General features: G+C 46.6%; 1 protein-coding gene across 2 annotated transcripts in view; it reads right to left on the bottom strand.

The window, feature by feature from the left end:
* Abca1 (ATP binding cassette subfamily A member 1) overlaps positions 1–20853 on the bottom strand; it is a 117878-nt gene that overhangs the window by 75453 nt on the left and 21572 nt on the right. For both annotated transcript variants that reach the window (XM_048420688.3, XM_048420689.3), the window contains exons 3-5: positions 13998–14091; positions 9851–9992; positions 8684–8802 (exon numbers count right to left, since the gene is read on the bottom strand). In XM_048420688.3, the coding sequence (XP_048276645.3) occupies positions 8684–8802; positions 9851–9992; positions 13998–14091 (355 nt within the window). The remainder of the gene's footprint in view (positions 1–8683; positions 8803–9850; positions 9993–13997; positions 14092–20853) is intronic.

Here is a 20853-nt window from a genome sequence, read left to right as displayed (position 1 = left end):
TAAAGAACAAAGCCATGGATTTTGGAGAAAATGGAAATAACCAGACATAATCACATTAATCTAAGTTAGTCTCAGAAAGACAGATATGCTGTTTTCTCTCACTTGGGTCCTAGATCTTGTAGAACCTATATATGTATGACATGAAGGTAGAAGCAGAATGGTTTAGGAAAACAAGGTGAACTACTGAGAGGGAAGGGTTGAGCAAAAGAAAAGGAAGGGTAAGGGAGGAGCAACCACAACCAACACTTCACACCTATGTGACTATACCCTTATATGACGCACAACTGAACATACAATGCAGACATACCTATGTAAGCATATCCTTGTATGACACGAGGCAAAACATACAATGCATACCTGCATATACCCTTATACAACATGGAACCAAATATACAATACCTATTTATGTTAGTCCACCCTGATATAACACAGCACCAGTCACGCAAAGTGTACCTGTGTGAGTGTATCCCTATATGACATGAGGCCACGTGTGGTGAATATATACTATGCATTAAAATCTTTCAGTGGAAAATGTCATCGCAAATCACGACCGTGTACGACCTTGTCTGTAGACAGAGTCAATTTAACATTGCCTTTCGGTGCCTCCATGCAACAGAGGCGGAAGGGCTAGAAGAGTTTTCAATGAGACACAAAGCCTTTGCCCGAGCTGCTCTTTACCACCCACAGGGTAAACAAATCTCACGCGGGAAAGGCAGGAGACAGACAGCGCTGTTGTTTGATGGTCACAATTCAAGCTTTTTAAAAAGCAGCCTCATATTGTGGGGTCCGTGGCATTCTGTAATTGAACGCAATTGTGTTTTCTATGCCTGTCTGGGTAAAGCTGACCTTTGGTGTGATTTAGCTCAAGCAATATTTCAACACTGCTCTGGAGCTCTGCGTCCCCTGAGTACTGCCCAGCTGGAACCAGGCCTCTGCCCTGGGTGGCAACCAACAGACTGGGCTCCGGGACACGGCGTGGCTTTGACAGGTCTGGGGAGATGTTTGCGGAGGGAGAAAGGTTTCAAACTATGAAGCCCAAAAGTCTCAGATCAAAACTTTAGACAAGCGCACACAGGAGGTGAATCACAATCACCTAATGATTTTACAGGCTTTCCATTTTGATGACATGCGGACACGTCATCAAGTCTCCCAATAAGATGACACACGGGCGTCAGACATGAGGAAAGAAAGCCAGACATTTGGGGCTATAACCCCAACTTGAGCAACTGCCCCAATGAGACAACAAAGCGCAGAACTTCAGGCAAAAAGAAGAAGTGGTGGTGAGTTACCAGATGGTCTTTAGAGATAGACCTGGGGGAAACGTCCCCTGGTGCCTGTGACACATGAAGCTGGGAAGGGACGGCAATCTGGCAGGCATCTCAGCAGCCCTCTTTTCCTTTCCCACCCAAGTCCGTCTGTACCCCTGCACACAGGGACCTCAAGGGCCATCAGGGTGCCGAGGTCAGCTCTCTCTAGGATGTGAGAGCAAGAAAGTATGAAAGAATGATAGTCTAGTCTTGTCACCTGTTGCCAACAGTGGTTTTTCAAGCAAGGTACTTAGTTAGCCTCTCTGAGTTTCAAAGAGAGATGCCCTCCCTCCTGTGATAACTGTGGCAACACAGTGAATGAGAGATGAGATCTGCCACCTACTGGGTATCGTCAGGTCACTATAAAAGGCCTTGTTCTCATTGGCCATGTATTGGGTATCCTCAGGTCTCTATGGAAAGGCCTTGTTCTCATTGGCTCATTTCACTGCTGCACAATCCCTGAGGAGGTGCTCCTATTGTGAGGCACAGGAGCGGTATATAATTAGTCATAGGTACAACTGAGCAGCAACAGGGGCGGGATTTGAACCCAGCTACTCTGACTGTCCAGTTCAGGGGATATTTAAAAACTGTTCATTGTTCATCAACACCTATCCCTGCCTCAGCCAACGTCCGTGCCACGTTCCCACAACCACTCTGCCCTCTGCAGCTCATCTCTTTTCGACTTTCACAGATTAACGTAGAATCAGAGATCCATATTGGAGCTGTCAGTATCACCAGACAGGCAAAAAATGGGATAGCGGTTTCCCGAAAGCAAAGTCCAGCATGGCTTGCAGACAGAAACACACAGACACATTGGTCCAAGCCACAATGGAAAGGCCAAACCAGCTTTGTATTATGAACAGATGAAAATGGCAGCCATGCTATTACCTCAACACGACACCTGGCTGAAGGGACAGAGACAAGCAGACTTAACTCAGGACAATGGCATGCACCACACTGCCCTGGATCTCCTCTGGTCTCAGTAACCTGGGGAAATCTCTATCCAATCCAGTGCCAGCATGCCCAAGATTCACCCTGCCAATGTTTTTAGCAGCTTCAAGGGCTTCTGTATCCTGGAGAGAACACATCTGAAAAGCCCTGAATCAGAGATGGGACAGGAAGAAGGGCTGTGAGCTGTCACTATCTTCTTCACCACTGGAAGCTGCAGCGAACAGAAGGCCAACAGTCCTGTGAGGTGGACAGTCCCCAACTTGTAAGAGCACAGCTCTCAGGGACAGTGTCCCTCCCAAGGATCGTGGAGTGCATGCACACACAGGTAGAGCTTTGAGGTCGTCCCTCAGCTGCCCCAGCTGCCTTTTCTGGACCAAACACAAAGGGCCAGAAAATAGTCTTCAGCAGTCCACAAAGTACCCTCTGGACTTCTTTACTTAAAGCGTGCCAGTGTGGCTATAAATTGGGACAGGGTCAGACACCTAGAGAGCTAAGAGCTAGGATCTTGGCTGGGTCCCACGCAACCAAGAGATCAGCTGGCTGGCATTCAGCCACACCACGGAACTGATAGCCCTAGCCACACCACTTGGGTCATGCACAGATGTAAAGAATGCAGAAGTTCTATAGAACCCATCCAAGTCGAATGGAGGGATTGTCCCTAGACCAGCATAAACACCAGTGAGACTTTGGGAGCCCCTGTGGACTGCGGGAGCCCCTGTGGACTTCACTGGACGAGGGGTTAGCTAATTGTGGGGAAGTGGTGTGTGTGTGTATTTTGTTGTGGGGGGTTCCCCTTAGGCTATGAGGATGGTCTACCCTGGAACAGCCACACAAGCCTCAGCCCCCAGAATAAATAAGTACTTCCTAATTCCATGCCCCATAGGGAGCCCTGACCTGTCGCAGCAACTTGCATCCGCTGTGGATGGGTCAAGGAGCAGGCATTGGGAAAAGGTGGATACTCGAGCAGACAAGCCCAGTGGGAAGCAGTTGTGTTTGTTCATTATTACTGCGCAAACCATCTTAAGAAGCAAAAAGCTAAAAGGCGGAGCAGTGAGGGCACCGCCCACAGCAAAAAGCAGTCACCTTCTTCCCTCACCCTGTCCTAACTATTGGTAACTAACCACTGGGAAGGGCTTCTTTGGGGCCCCTCACCATTCTTAGACAAGAGGCCAGAGTCACCAAGACCTGACCCAAGAGAAGCACATGCAGTAAGGCTGAAGGACAGAGCCTAGAGAGGAGGCTGAGGGTGGCGGGGGCTTCCTAGTGGGTAGGGGCTTCCTCCCCCACCCGACTGCCTGGAACTCACACAATACACGCTACATTTTTGTTTAAAAATCTAACCTTTGCATTTTACAAAAACATTATCAGGGAGTACACACATTGCTAAGACCCCCTGGGGGGCTCAGAAGAGGGCCGACCGTGGACATGAAAATCTACCTTTCCAGTGTATGTCATACCTCTGGATTCAGGTTTGCCCTTCCAGTGAAACTGTGGGGGGGGCACACTTTGTGAAAGAAAATCAAGACAGACTTGGTGTCAGTTTTGAGTATTGGGGGGGGGGTCTGGTTTACACAAGGAAAGTGGATCTACAGTTGCCTGTGTGGGCCTGATGTCCTCCAGAGGGATTTCACTTGACTTGACAATATGACTTGAGGAGAAAGGGCCGGGATCAGAGCTAGCTGCTCTCACTTCAGTCTCTAAAGATGCACTCGGGGTTACTATGCGTCACTAACATGCTGCTGTTCAGAGCAGAACCCCCAACATGGCCTACCCCTGCCCTGAAAGGCTACAGCCTAGTTACCCACACCACCAAACGTGTCCCCACCCACAGACCAAGTCAGATGAAGATGAAGCCTCTTCAAGTCATTGAACCAAATCTCAAATGTTAGACAATGAAAGTGAAGGTCCAGAAAAGGTAATTAAGTTGGCAAAAGCCAAACACCCTGGAATACAGGGGAAGTAAAGTATTTCTGGCTTAGTGTGTGTCAACCCCTGGGCTCATGTTCACTGGTGGAAACCCACAGAAAGTACATCATTGAACGCTCCCTGACCCACAGGGGAGCTAGTGTCCAACCTCTAGTAAGTGGAGGACCAACAGGAATCAAAGGTCACAGCTAGGGAGAATGAGAACCTGAATCTGTCCCCCGAAAAGTCTCCAGTCTTTCTCCTGCACCAGCATAGCCCGACCTTCAGTCATTAGCAATCTGCTCTCCAGAATTTCCCCACAGCCACATGAGACAATGCCTTCCTCAATTCATCGTTTCTTTCTTAATACCCACTTAAGCAATAATACTCATGAATCTGCAATTTGATGCGGGTCAGAATTAAGAGTTGTCATTTGCATAGGGTCAGACATCATCTCCTACATCACACAAAACTCAAAGCACTGTCCTTGAAAGTTTACATGTCACAGGGTTAGCAGCTAGACATGTCACTTTTTCTAGGGTTTCTGAGAATGTAGCCCATGTTTATATTGCCTCTACGCTACGAGCGAGACAGTAATGACAGAATGATTTCCCGCAGTAACCCCCCAAAATTTAGCCACAACTCAACCTTTAGGTTATACTCTGGGATTAGAGAAGAAATAATAAAGTGGCCAAAATGTGCCAGGAATATGAAAGTGGGGTGAGGCAGATCTGTAAGGCTTCATGGGACTTCTCGTCGAGATTGATTCAATGAGAAATAGAGGAGGTAGCCATGGCTTAACTTTGGAAGTTGGAACAAGACTAAGACAGTACAAGATGGGACTTTAGAGAGAGACCTGAATAGGGGAACTGGGGTTGGCTGTGCTTCATCCCTAGGATGTCACTTGCATGACTGTGTAAACTGGAAGGAGTCACCTCCACTTTCAGTATCAGATTCCCCCTAGAAAGACCCCCACCCACCCCGTCACAGTACCTACAAAAGCGTAGTGGGCACAGGGCTGAAAAACTGAAGCAGTCAGCCCCATGAATCTACACACAAACCAATGTTGTTGCCCAGGAAATTCTGAAACAAGACATGAGCACTTGAGTAGACTCCCATGTCTACAGAGTACCTATGGGCAGGCCAATGGCTTTAGCAGAGGTAAGCTAAGGAAAGAAAAAGATGAAGTCTCCAAAGGACCCAGTGGTTCCAGCAATGATCACATAGGCAAGTAGCTCTCTAAGATCCTAAGAAGTATTGTCCAAAGGTATTGGCAGCCTCTGGGAGACCAATTCCAGCCTCCAGCCTTGTTCTCATAGTGATCAATGTCTGGAATATCAAAAAGAGAGTCTCTGAACCCACAGAAGACAGACAGCAACAAGTAACAGCTGTATAATCATAACAGAATCGGAATCTGAAAGGGTTAGAGCAAGACGAGAGAGTAGAGGAGATTTAACGATGTACGTTGGAAGAGATGGACATGTCCCCTTTAGCTCAGAAAGCCAATGGTAGAATTAGGGAAAAGAGAACAAGTCACTTGCAGTTTTGTGTGTTCATAAGATCTGCAGTTTGAGTTGGCTGCACATGGACTATGAGTCAACAGGATGACAAGAACATCAAAAGCCTCATGCAATCTCAGACTGCACAGAGAGAAATACGACACTCCAACAGGCAAAAGTCCCTTTCTCCTCTATGCTAAAATTCTTTTGTAATTTCTGGTAAACTTCAGGAATGACACAAACACACTGAGACGCAACCAGGAGAAGTTGGAAGGAAAAGCATTGCGTAAGAGGGTTGGAGGATATTTAGACCAAAAAAATAAGACTTCAGGAAGAGACACAAGAATGGTCCTCAGATTTCTGAGGGATACAGAATTAGGCTAATTCCCTAGAAGGTTCAGCATGGTGGCAAACTTTTCCACAGTTTGGGCTATCCACGCCCAAAATGAGTTACCTCACCAGAAGTGGAAATAAAAGGATGGTACAGAGCTCTTGGTAGCGAACAACAGTGACATCCCCAGCTCCCAATTCAGACTAACAGGGTGTTTTTCAAAATCAGCAAAAGGTGACCACTTCCTAGAGAAGGAAGCAGCATTTCTCAGTGCTTCCCCTGTAACTGGGGCCTGGCTTTCTGTTGCAGGATAAACAAAGAAAAACGACAGAAACTCAAGAACCAGCCACGGCTGAAGAGGTAGCTCAGTGTGGCTCAGTGCTTGCCTAGCTTGTTCCTGGGTTTGATCCCCAGCACAGGAAAACAGACTGAAACAAAGCAAGACCAGCTGCAGGGCAAAGGGGATACTGAACACCGGAAGACAGCTTCCTTCTGAAGGCTGTGCACACACTTGTGGTTTCTTTCCTCCACCCTACTTCCCAACACCGGCTGCTAACAGAAGACAAGCACCCTCCTCTCTAAGGCAGCCTACACTAAGAACCAGACACTCTGCCAGTCCATTTTGCCAGCCCCGCAAATTAAGAAGCAGAAGACCAGGTCAGATGGTCAGAAATGCAACAATGCCGTGTGAGGACGGCACGGACTTCTGCTTATTAAGTGTCGTCTTTGTGCCAAAACTTGTGTTAGATAAACTTCACATCTTAGGTATTATTGAATTAATGATATAATAATATATCACTATACTATATATAATAATGTAATATTATTATATATAACTCAGGAAGCTAGGTCTCAGAAAAGTTAAATATTTTGTCTGAGATGTCTGGTCTTGAAAATAATCCGAGTGAGGCTAGAGAGATGGTTCAGCAGTTCTGAGCACCAGACGCTCTTACAGAGGGCCCAGGTTCTATTCCCTGCAGCCACAAGGCAGCTTGCTACCTGAATTCCAGTTCCAGGGGATCTAATGCCCCCTTCTGGTCTCATGTACATCAGAGACATACATGATGTACATACAGACATTCAGGCAAAACACCCATACACATAAACCAAAATAAATAAACCTTAAAATATTCTTTAGGGAAATAATCATGGCTCACAGTCCCTAGATGTTTCTTAAGCATTAAATACTGTTTTAACCCTGGACGAGTCTCTTACTGTACCCCTTGTTAGATAAGAGGAGATAAGCCTCAGGGACCAGGGGTTATTCCCCAAGTCACACAGCATGGTACACCAGTACTTTCCATGTGTGCAGCACTGTCTCCTGGTGGCAGAAGAAATAACACAGTTCTGTTTCATGACAGCCTAACAGGGACGGCCCTCCACGACGGAAAAGCCTGCCTTGACCAGAGGCCTCCATGGTGAGAAAAGAGAACTCAGACAATCTGGCCGCATAGTCAGGAACAGTCCAGGTGCAAGCACCTCACTGTTGACTCAGGGACCGGAGCATGCCCACGCCGCTCTGTACTGAAACCACGCCCCCTGCCTGTGCCACACCGATCAGCTCTGACCTGTCATGGGTGTATGTTGGTGGGTGGCTTATGCACGTGAGTGCAATGCTTTTAGAGGCCAGATGCCACCGGAAGCCCTGGAGCTAGGACTATAGGCAGTTATGAGTCCCCCAAAGTGGGGACTGGGAACTGAACTTAGGTCCTCTGGAAAAGCACCATGCACTCTCCAGCCCCCATAACGCATCTTCTCCTGCCGGAGAAAATCACAGTTCTGTGTCCTCACAAACAAGCACCCACCCAATCCTCTTAAACATTAACATTTTCCATTATTTCTTCTCATGCCAAATGGATCACAAACTGGGAGAGAGGCCTTTCAAGAAAGGCTAGGCCAATCCATTCCCTCCTCAACTGTCAAACTGGGTAAAAAGGACTTTCTTGGAGCGGTGGCCACTGTTGGCCCATGATGGAAGAAATACTTCATCACTGGCATAGTTTAGAACAGCAGCACATGGTAACAAAAAAAAGACTCGCACCCTGAAGGCTCCCTGGTGGCTTCTCAGTCCTCACTGTGCACACCACTACCTGCACCAGTGACAATCAAACATGCCCCGCCCCCTTGACGGGCAGCTGCCCATCTGCTGCCAAGGTCATGGTCAGCAAACTCTATGTTCCTCAGGCACTTCCCCAGTGGCACTGCCAGGAACTAACTGCCTGGGCACTTAGCGAATCTGAGGTAAAGACTTCACTGTTTCAAGACCGGAGCTCAAACGCCCGTCAGACTAACCCAAACGGTTACCGTTCTAGCCAAGTTGCCTAACTTTTATTTACCCATATCAAGGCCGAATGCTAACTGCTCTAACACACAGAGAAATACCTCGTCTATCAATCCGTCTATCCACGGAAATCCTATAGACAACTCAAAAATGCCCCTGGCAGTAATCTGTGTTCCTGGAGGCCTTAATGGCAAGCCTGTGCCCTTCCTGTCTGGGATCGCTGTCCCCAGAATCACTGTCTGTAGCAACTAGCTTTTCTAGTTTTGTTGCCAAGGCTTCCTTCAGAGAAGACCAAGTGCACAGCCACTGAGGAAGAAGCCCGCTCTACGGCAAGCCTGAGTACAAACCCAGGCCACACGGGCAGGGAAATGTCCACTTCCGGACGCATGAACAGGAGGATTTTGCTTACTTGAGCTGGAATGCTTGATCTGCCGTAATGTTCTCAGGACCTTGTGCATGTCCTTAATGCTGGTGTCTTTTTGGCTGTATAAAAGAAGCCTCTGCGCATCTGAGAATAGGCGAGACACACTAAAAAGGGAACAAAAACCATCAAAAATACCTGGTTAGGCCAACTGCCTCTCTCCCCAACCTAGCTTCCCCTTTTACCTAGTAATCATTCCAGCCTCAAGTGTACACCCATGTATCTAGGCCCAGTTCTCCCATCAAGGCCAGTGCATGCACACACACACACACACACATACACACACACACACACACACAAACACACACAAAGGCTATCTACTGTCCATAATAAACCTAGTGCCTATAGCCCAAAGTATGTTTAATGATTCATGAAAATATTTTCCTGGATTACAAATATAAATTCCAAATAAATATAACAGGGATGTATATACAGCAGTGGATTTACCCTTGATTACACACATCTACATGCCAATAAATTATAATATTTTTGTTATATCTGAAAGTACTCACAAAAGGTCCACCACCTACACATGAACATTATAAATATGACCCTGCCTGGACCAACTATAGCCCCGTCTCCTGCAGCACCTCCTATGGTCCCTGATCCATTCTAATTCTGAGACTCTGCACATTTCGGGGAGCTTCACCATCTTGTTTGGCACATGCTTATCCCACACAGCATTTATTTGAGCCCAAAACACAGACATTAAGGATGCAGCATCATGCTTTCAGGCAGTTCCCACTCAGGGAGAGAAATATCTGTCAACAGCAATGACACTATAGTCATCCCAGACATCAGAGCAGCGACCTGAGAGTTGAGGACAGACCACTCCTAGCCTGGGCTCTAAGCTGCTGGGGAATCCAGACCCTTCCAACGCGTGGCCCAGGCTCCTAGAATCAGCCATGTCAGGGTCCAGTAAATACCTGGAGTGAGTGGATTAGATGGAATGAGCTTGCTCTGTCTCCCAGAGACATCGACTCTGATAGCTCTGGGTCACATAATCGCTATGGCTCTTAAATCCCATAATCTTAAATCCTGGGGCAATTCTCCCCTTCATTCATTCTGCAGACTTCTCAAGCAAACCCTCTTCAAGCAGGAAAGGATAAGGATTAACTGACAAGTCTGGGTAAGAACACCTGATCTGTGACTTACATGGACTTGTTAAAGTTTCCAACAACACCGGGAGCTTCACCAGGAGTCGGATAACGGAAGCAAGGGTTGTTGGCATTGCAGATAATCCCCTGTACCCACGGAAGGGTTCCTGCAGAAGGCATGGCTTTATTCGGGAAGTGGCCTGTTGAAATCAAGAAGAAAACACAGAGAAAACATTAGTTCTTTGAAGTGATTTTGACACAGCCCTTCTCACATCTGTCTCATTCACCATGTCCCAGAAGACCCGCCTCCTCCAAAGTGACTGGCCCCGAGTTAAGACCCGGACACCACACAATGGTGACAATGGTTCTATTTGGCACCATCTGTAGACTGGAACTCATGACACAAACCTTGGGAAAAGAATCCATGGGGACATCAGACCAGGGACACAAAGTGCTTGGCAAGCAGCAAGTGCTTGGTCCCCAGTGACTGACTCGCCACCGCCAGCCTCATCTCTAAGAGACACAGAAGGACCCTGGCAGTGACTTAATGCAGTTCCCTCACACCGCAGCCGATGAAGAACTCAGACTCGCACATGGCTGGGGGTAGACGCTTCATCACCATGAGCCCAGCTCAAGCCTCCTCCTTCCAGCTGCAGCCTTCATCATCATCCTCACCCTGCAGCTGCAGCCTTCATCATCATCATCATCATCATCCTCACCCTGCAGCTGCAGCCTTCATCATCATCATCATCATCATCGCCTCACCCTCCAGCTGCAGCCTTCATCTTCATCTTCATCATCATCATCACCTCATCTTCCCAGCTGCAGCCTTCATCATCACATCATCTCATCACCTCACCCTGTAGCTGCAGCCTTCATCATCATCATCATCATCACCTCACCCTCCAGCTGCAGCCTTCATCTTCATCATCATCATCTCATCACCTCACCCTGTAGCTGCAGCCTTCATCATCATCATCATCATCATCACCTCACCCTCCAGCTGCAGCCTTCATCTTCATCTTCATCATCATCATCATTGCCTCACCCTCCAGCTGCAGCCTTCATCTTCATCATCATCATCATCATCATTGCCTCACCCTCCAGCTGCAGCCTTCATCTTCATCATCATCATCATCATCGCCTCATCCTCCCAGCTGCAGCTTTCATCATCATCATCATCATCGCCTCACCCTGCAGCTGCAGCCTTCATCATCATCACCTCACCCTGCAGCTGCAGCCTTCATCATCATCATCATCACCTCACCCTGCAGCTGCAGCCTTCATCATCATCACCTCACCCTGCAGCTGCACCCTCCATCATCACCGCCTTACTTTTCTCGGTCCTCCCTTGTGCTCGCTTGCCTTCATCTGCCAAACATCTGCCAGTTTCACTTCCTCTGCCAGCCCAAAAGTTCCCCCAGAGCAGCGGCTCCTCACACGCATGCTCCCTTGGGATCAAACTCAGCTGGGAAACTGTTTTGATACTGTTCTGCCAGTCATCAATAAAAGGAGGTCCCACCTACCAGGTCCCCGTCAGCTTCTCTTTCCTACCTTTGGTAGTTAAATAATGACTAGGCATGTCTGGGTGAGGTCAGAGTCTGCAGAGACGCGGGTAAGTTTTCGGCAGGGATCTTCAAGTGCTGCTTATAGGAATCAAGATAAATGTGGGTGGTCAGGGGTTCTTAATCCAGAAGCCTGTTCGTGTTGGGACAAAAAGATCTTGGCTCTGGCTCTCACCATATTCTCAGAGTTATCTGAAGACTTGGCAGGCATTAAGAACCATGACTTCAGGTGGTGACTAGCATGTATCGTTATAGACTCTGGAGTCAAACCAACTGAGCTTGACACCCAGTCCCCGCCATGCCATGCGCGAGGCACAGTTCAGCCGATCTCCAAGCCTTGCTTTCTCACCTGTGAAACACTGGTCAACCCGCAAGGGGTGTTACATGAGCTCTCGCTGGCAAAGCATCTTGTGGTTTCATTTTTGGTTTTATGAGACAAGCTTTTATCCTGTAGCCCAGGCTGACTTAGAAGGCAGAGCCCTTTTACAGAGCGCCCAGAGAAAGGTAAAAGCTCACGAATGGCCCGATTGGCACCTCTGAGCCACCGTGGTGTGCCTACAGCAGAACTCCCTTTGCTGCTGTCACACAGAACACTCTGTCCATCTCCCAGCTCCCGCCTTCCTCCAAAGACAGTTTCTCTTCATCTTCTGCTTTCATGTAAATATGCTAATAGAGACTCCCCAGAAGTAGACCAAGGCCAACACATACTGGGAACTTTTTTAATCTTTTTAAAGAGGCAATATGGAAGGATGTTTAATCTTTTTAAAGAGGCAATATGGAAGGATGTGACGAGGTCTGATCCCTAAGGCCAGTCTCTGTAGGGACTCTGGCCTGTTGAACATTTGCTCAGTTAATCTCTTTATCTCCCTGTTAACAGTTCAAGGAAAACCAAACAAGGCCCCTTGCCTAATGAGCTGCTGCACCTCATTCAGTGGAGATTTACGTAACCCAACCAAATACTCCAAGGACCACAGGATTTGCCTCTTTCAGCTTGCAGAGATAATGGTGCTAGGGGCAGGGCAGAGATGGGGAAGGCATTTTCACCCGTCCTTTAGACAAGACCCTTCCTCGCATGCTGTACCTCACCTTACGTGCAAATAGAAACAAGATGAGGATGAGACTTGGGTGTCCAGGATGTCAGTCAAATAACGTAACGGACACCAAAGAGCCAAAGGAGATATTAGGACCCTGATGACTCTGACCTGACCCACAAAGACTTACAGGGAAGAGTTTCACACTAGTACATTATTCCAGAGTGCAGACATATCTGCAAGTTTCACCTCTGCTTTCTACTCTGCTGTTCTAACTAACGAAATCAGAAAGTAATGTCCAGAGTACTTGAGGTACGCGGTTAGAACCTGAATATACAGAATGTCTATTAGCAAACTAGTATGAAAGTGCGTGCATCTACAGGCTGTGGAAGAGATGGGACGAGACCAAGAAACCCAACTGAATAGTAGCTGTGGGCTTAGTGCTGTCTTGGAAGAACAGACTCTGGTAAGCCTGCAGGACTGTTGGTAAGAAGAGCGCATGGGTCGGAAAGCCTTTGGTCCAGCCGAAACCCCTACACAAATGCATATTGTTCAGATTCGGGACTCTCTAGAGTGTTGCTCCATCCATCCACCAAGCACGGTGGGATGGTAAAATGGTAACTCTGGCAACACCAATGCAAGAGCTGTTGGTGTCACTGTTCTCTTTATAAAGAAGTCACTTGTTCATGGTGACACACCATGCAGAAGCCAGGAGTCACACCCAGGTAACCATGTGTCTAGTCATTACTGTATTTCAATGCTCACTGTCGAGGCTGCCATCGGAACATACGAGTAAGAGCCAGGTGACCTGAATTCTAACCCATCTCTACTAGATAGATAACTTCGGTCAAGTCTTTATAGGTGTGTGACTCCCCACTGAGTTACCAAGCGGATGATATAAAGTCTATTATACAAAACTGTTGGGAGTCAGATGAAATATAATCATTTGAATCAAACTGAGATGCCACACACAAAGGCAGTGTAAGCTCTCGAAGCTGGAGAGGTGGCTCAGTGGTTAGGACCACAAAGTGCTCTTGCAGAGGACCTGGGTGGGGTTCCCAGAACTCACATCGGATGGCTCACAAGTGCTTCCATCTCCAGCTCTAGGGGCTGTGACACCTCCAGCTTCCTCAGACACCTGCGTTCATGCACACACCCACACAAAGACACATAGGCATATTTCTTTAAAAAAATTATTAAATCTTTAGAAGGTATGTGTTCCAGTCTATATCCCAGGATATTTTCAACCATGTGATTACTAGACAATGTGAACACAAGGACCACCAGGCACTGGAAACCAGCATCTGACTCGCTGCCTTAAGGGTGATTCTTAATCATAGCTTTCTGAACTCTTACTAAGGTTATTTTATTATCATGCTTTAAAAATGTGTGAAACAGATGTTAGCTATTATTATTCTTGCCGCCGTCATCATTCACTAAGACTACAAATATCTCCAGAGTTCATGCCCTAACAAAAAACATATAGACAAAGCCTAGATTTTCTGTCCCGAGCCATTTGTGGTGTTTTTCCTGAAGATGGCACCTTGGGGAATGGTTCCACATTTCGCCAGCCATCACCAAGTCTCCAGCATGGCCCACAGATACTCACACTCATGTTGTTCATAGGGCGGGTAGCTCAGGCGGACGGAGATCAGGATCAGGAAGATGAAGAGAGGCCAGGCCACTTCCAGTAACAGCTGACACTGAACCGAAAATAAGACACAATCGTGTGAATTTTACAAAAGGTAACAGGGGAGCCAACTGCTACTGGCTCTGAGAAACCCACAGAGAAATTCAGCAATCGACTGACTTAGCTGCACGGCTCTCCCTCAGTCTCTGAGCTACTATTGAACACCACCCTGTAACATCCCATTCTATACCTATGTCTCCTTTAAAGCATAAAAATGATTCCTGCCTGCTTCTTCAGACTCCCTTCTGTGTAGTCTTCAGGACTCAACCATTACATGTGCAGCCGAAGCTAGGAAGCCCCTCTCTTGTGCCCACACCCCAGAAACTCGCACAGGTCCTCAGTCACACCTCCCCAAGTCCTGGAGATGACCTGTTTCCATCACCGGCTTCCACGCTGCACCCTTATGATCTCACTGGGAGTATTCCTCATTGTAGAATGCATTTGCTTACACTACGGTTTGTCAGGGCCCCTTGACAGCCCTTTCTATGAGAAGCAAGCTGTCTCGGGATGACTGGAACTTTGGAGCATTGGGGGACTTTGGTTTTCTACCTTGTTGTTTGCTTTTCCTAGTTTAAATAAGTACCTTTTAATTTTCTAAGAACTTTGGCATGGCTTCTTCATACCAAGCTCATTTTTTTGATCTTCAGGACGGAACTGAAACAAGATGGAAGCTGCGAATGTTCTAGGATAAAACCATTCGATTTTAGCGTTCTCCCATGTTCTTCTAACGTTTCCTAACAAGGCCCTGCTACCAACAAACTCTAAAGAGCAGTTCACACCAACAGCGCCTCAGGACAGAGAAGGGTAAAAGCCACAAAGAACCATGGTTCTCTGGGAGAACCATGCTGGAAACGGGTCCCTAAGAGCAAGGACTCATCTGACTAAAGATGCCTGTAAATAATCCCCACAAAAGCGACAAAGCCTTTAAGTTTGAAAATGGCATCGGGTCCTTTTCTCTTTTGGATAGCAAATCATCACATTGCACAAGGTCTATTTGCCAACTATACCTCGATAAGCTGGGACTCAGGGAGGCGGGGACACGGCTTTCTCCCAGAGCCTGGATTCCCTGGACACAGAAAATGACTTCTGTACCAGTGAGACTGGAGCCCTTCCTCTGAGGCCCCAGTATTCTATGTCCTAACAGCAGTGGGCACAGCACAAACGTATTTACGCATGCACTTCTCTCCTCTGTTACCGTCTTCTCAGTATGTCTGCAACATGGTTAGGGCTAAATATGGTAAGCGTTTATGGGGTAAGAGAATGAACTGAATTTTATAAAATCAGGAAGATGGGCACAAAACTCAGCTCATCTCTCTGGGAAAGCAGTTTGGCAATAGGCATTCAAAAGGCATGTTTATCCCCTTTGACCAAGCAATATTCCTGGGAATTCATCCGAAGAAGCAAAGTGAAGAAAAGAAAGGAAAAAAAAACCCAGAAGCTGCATACATGAATATATTCATTCACTGAAATGCTCCGACTAAAAATATGGTAAATAAATAACTTAATGGTACAGCAAAGAGGAAATGATTGCATTAAGGTCCATCGAGTGGCAATATATTACTTGGTCATTATAGCAATGCTCATAAAACACAGATATTGCTAACCAAGAACACAGGACACAGAACTCTATGCAATCTAAGCCTGCAGCCTCCACTGCAGTGGAGTATAAAACCACTCACACATATTACTTAGCAAACACAGAAATAAAGCTTCTAAAAATGGCAGGACGGTAAATGAATTAAGGAAGAATCATGAACCCTGAACATCTAAACAGAATGTAAACAAGCAGTCGTTTATCTTGAGGCTCTGGAGCCGCTATTTCAACTTGCAGCATAAATAACAGCTACCGTTTATGGTCAGCCCAATATGTACTAGGCGCCTATCACTTCCTTAATCCTCGGCACATCACTGAGGGCTTGGCACCCTGACTGTTTCCATTTTACACTGAAAAGCCTACTGCCTGCGGAAGAGCGAGCCAAGAAAGCAGTCAGCAGCAGAAATGAGATCAGAGGCCAGTTGTACTTGATTTTAGAGTCACATGAAACTCTATTTGACCTGGCAGGCCATCTCCAGTAGGAAACAACACACCTCCCTATGCAGCATGAACTTAAAATGTTTACAGGGCCCACAGACACAAGATGACCCCACGCCGTGTAGATGGGTAACAGAGCTCATAGTTCACAGTGACCCTATCGTACAGGCTGCAATGATTCTATTTTATAAGTGAAGAACAGAGGTTCAGACAAATTACGAGCTGCTGGAACAGAAATCTTTCTTCCTGGATCTATGCAGTACCTGCCAGGCTGCCTTCATCAGAGCTGTGCTGGAGACACAGACCTAACAAACGTCATAGGCCCTTAGGTGGAGCTTAGCATGGGTTAGCCCCGCAGGGCACTGAACTGACCCAAGAAAGCAAGCCTTGTGATTCTGGACACCTCTGCAGTCCCACGCTTAGAATCTACAAAGAGGCAGGTGCTCAGGTTAGGTTGGACAGCTGAAAGAACGAATGGATTGTTGCTGAGGTCGGTACCCACAGTTCTAGCAGCACAGCACACAAAGAAAATCTTATACATCATTTTCAGGAGGGGAAGCCAAAGTGTGCAACCAGACTAGGGTATGAAGGAAACAGACCATGACAATTATGATAACCAACACTCAACTAAATTTATATATATATATATATATATATATATATATATATATATACATACACACACACACATATATATATATTACATTTCATATGTATATTTCAAAGTCAGACAACCAAATTAGTACTATTACTATTATTACACACTTTACATATGAAGAAACTGGGCTGATTAATAAATTGTCTATGAATACTGGTATAGGAAAAAGCTTAGATCCAAATCTAATCTAACTTAAGGACTACTTCCCTTAGCCACTATACACATGAATTTCCTGTAGCCTCTTTCCCCCACCATGTAGAACCTGTAGATTACTGGTCTTTCAAAGTGTGTACTGAACACTTGAACGCACTGGCACAGGAGACCACTTCCTAAATATAACCCCGGTAGCACAGACACTAGAGAAACAATTAAAAAATGAGACCTCCTGAAACTCAAAAGCTTCTGTGAAGCAAAAGACATGGTCAACAAGACAAAATAACAGCCTACAGAATGGGAAAAGATCTTCATTAACCCCACATCAGACAGAGGTCTGATCTCCAAAACATAAAACGAACTCAAGAAACTGGTTGTCAAAAGAACAAATAATCCAGAAAAAAAAAAAAGGAGGACCTCCCTCTAGAAACTGAACTTGACTTCCTCAGGAATGCGATTCATCAAAGTCAGCTTTCTCCTCCACCTCTAACCATGCCATTCACCCTAAGAGAAACACTGGCATAAAACGGCTTAGGAAAGACACGGTGCTTGTCCCATCAGGAGCTCCTATAGAAAGCTCTTCAAACTCTTCCGTGGGAACACCCACTGCGCACCTTCCCTCCACAGAGTGACAATGGTGGGGAACGTTCTTCTCGAGGAGTGCTTCTCCTCAGTCGCGGCCGCCCTAGGAATCCCACAGCACACTCTGTCCTCCCTTCTCCTAACTCCCCATCTCTGGCCTGGGGATGAGGAGCAGGCACCTCTGCAGTAGGATTTCTCTACAACAATACTCAGGCCTTGGGGCAGATACTTGTGATGGGATGTCTTCCTACCAACTATGCTGCGGTTAAGCAGCACCCCTGCCCTTTGCCTCTCGATCCCAGCAGCACAGGCACATCCAGGATGGTGCCAACCACGTGTCCCAGGAAGGGCTCTGTCCGCAGTTGTAAAGGACAGATACTGCTGCCTGTAAAGTCACAGCATACAGCCTAGGTCAGCGGGGCTGCTGTCGGGACGTTCCATCAGCACCAAACATTTCTGCATTTTCGTTTAGGGCTGTGCCAGACTGCGTTCACCACAGATGTTCACTGTCCACTTGGGTTTTCACGTCTAACTTTTGTTCTTGGTTGCAGAGGCTAATGCACCCTGGCCACAAGTGCATTTGACTGCCCAGCCTATGGATACAGCAATGGTGCTCTTGCATTCAAGATTGATCCTAATTAACATAAGGATGGGGTGGTTCCAGGGCGCTTGCACTCTCACACTCACTCTCTCTCTCTCTCTCTCTCTCTCTCTCACACACACACACACACACACACACACACACACATAGAGAGAGAGAGAGACAGAGACAGAGACAGAGACAGAGACAGAGTCAGTCAGTCAATGGAGTAAGATCTGGCCTGAGGAAAACACGCTTTCTGTCCCCAGCATGGTCACTAATCTAGGAAACAAGGCAGAATTAACCAAAATGAGTTGAAAATGTGGTAAATGAATCCGACCCAGGGGAAAGACTTCTAATAGCAGTGCTGTACGCTCCTGTAATGATGTGGAGTGAAATTAAATATATATATATATATATTGACAGTAAGAACATACATTTAAAAAAACAACACTTAGATAATGGCAGGTGTGGTATCACACTCCTGCAATTCTAGCACTCTGGAAGGCAGAGGCAGGTGGATCTCTTTGACTTTGAGGACAGCCTGGTCATGTAGACATGGTCCATGACAGCCAGAGGTACACAGTAAGACCTAGCCTCTAAATAAATCAACAAAAATAAGTAAATAATAAATAGTACTATCTGGGGCTGGAGCGGCGGCTCGGCAGTTAAGAGCACTCAATGCTCTTGCAGAAGAGGACCTAGATTCTGTTTCCCGCACCCACATGCGGCCCACGACCATCCCTAATTCCACTTCCAGGGAATGCGGCACCCTTTCCTGAACTCCATGAGGCACACACATACAATGAAGGCAAAACGTGTATAAAATAAATAAATCTCCAAAATGTTTTTAAAACATATATATAAATTTAAGGCCAAATACATAATTCTTCCACCGAAGAAAACCATACACCTTTAGGGGATTCATATTAATAATAGGTAAGCCATGCTTCTTGATCAGAACACTTTGTAGTATTCATGTTAACCAGGCTAATTTAGAGATGTAACACAATTTTACTTAATGATTAGGGGACTTTGGGGAACTTCATTGTGTGGTAAGCTAGAAGAAGAGAGAGGAAAAAAAGAGTTGAATACACCAAAAAATATTTTTCAAAAGCTAAGAAGGAAGGCAGGGCAGCAGGTTCCCCCAGACAGGAGACTGCTCATGAAGGAAGGGGGCTGCAGACTCTGTTAATCCCAGGCTAACTCTGTGGTTACTACCCACCACCAGCCTGACAGGATTAGAAACACAAGGGAAATTAATGAGGCACACCTTTGAGTGTACCTGAGAGGATATTTCTGAAAGTTTTAACTGAGCAAGGAAGAGACCCACTCTAAATGTGGGCAGCAGTTTCTCAGTGAATAAACAAGGAAAGAGACATTCATCTCTTGCAGCTCCTCGGGGCAGATGGAATGTGACCAGCCATCTCTCACTAGGATACTGTCCCTGCTGTGACTGGCTGCCTCCTCACACTGTGAGCCAAAATAAACCCTCCCTTCCCCATTCGCTTCTCGTCAGGTATTTGAGGGATTACTCAGCAGTGAGAAAAGTTAGACCGTGACAAACACTTGTCACGTAACTAAACGGAAGACTCCAGAATATTCCCCTACATGGATAAGGTTTTGTAAGTGTTCCCCCCGCCCAAAGTAGGAAAGGAATAACGGTCTAACAAAGTGTGTAAACCATGGTGTGACACAAAAATACAGAAACTCAAGTAAAATCTTAAAAATCAAATCGCTTCAAAGACAGAGAGAAGGGCAATTTAAAACCAAGCTTACTCCCTGAAACCCTTACGCCTGATGAAAAACCCTCAGAACCCTCATCTCGACTGCTAAAACTGGTCCATCCTTTGGAAGGATACTGCAAGGACCATTGCGCTTCGGCCCTGTACTTCTACTCCTGAGATCCCGTCCTGAGATCCCGTCCTAAGAAATAACACAAAGGTAAGAAAAGGCTATATGCATAACATCCTCCAAGAAATTCCTTTGAAACAGCAAGCTCTAAGTGTTGTCAATAGGGTCAGAGCGTACAGCCCTTCACTGCTAACTTAACACACAGCTCTCTGGGATATCATGGCATCATTCCATGACAGACCGACTGACAACCAGAACGTCCGAAACCCCTCTTACTAACTTCCCAGTGATACTTTCTTCATCTGGGAAGCAGATTTCACAGAATTATTGTGAAAATGGAGGCACAATAGGTAGGAAAGTACTTTCAAAGCTATCAAGTGAAACTTACACATCCGAACTCATCACCATAAGGATTATTAACAAATATGAGAACAGGTATACTAAGCAATGCCAAGCAAAGAAACACAGCTCATCAGTTGGTGTCCGTGCAAATGCCCTCTGGTGTTCCCACCACTCAGGTTACCTCAAAATCAGGATCCAGAAGAGGAGCCCTACGAGGCTTGCCGTGCCCACCTGAGGGGCTCCTTTCGGCTGTAAACTTACACTCAACTGTCGTTCCTTGGCTCTACGGTTGGGCCCTGTCTATCCCAACTCATCTCCAGCCAAGTCCCCCTTCAGTCAGCCAGTGCCCTGGCTTCGTTTGGCTCCTGAAGCCAGAAACGCTTTCCCGCCCAGTCTCTCGGTCCAGGATAAAGGGCATCTGAGGTCTGAACCCTAGATCTTTGCCTGCTAACAGCACTGCTTCTGTTCTGGAGCTCTAAGCATGACCTCGCATTGTCAATGGCAGGCCCTGGAGCTCCGAGCATGACCTTGCATTCCAAATGGCAGGTACTCCCACCTGAGTACAGTAGGGCCA

Source organism: Myodes glareolus, chromosome 16, assembly GCF_982192425.1.
Source record: "Myodes glareolus chromosome 16, mMyoGla1.1, whole genome shotgun sequence".
NCBI classification, from domain to species: Eukaryota; Metazoa; Chordata; class Mammalia; order Rodentia; family Cricetidae; genus Myodes; species Myodes glareolus.
This window is presented reverse-complemented; position numbering and strand designations above follow the sequence as displayed.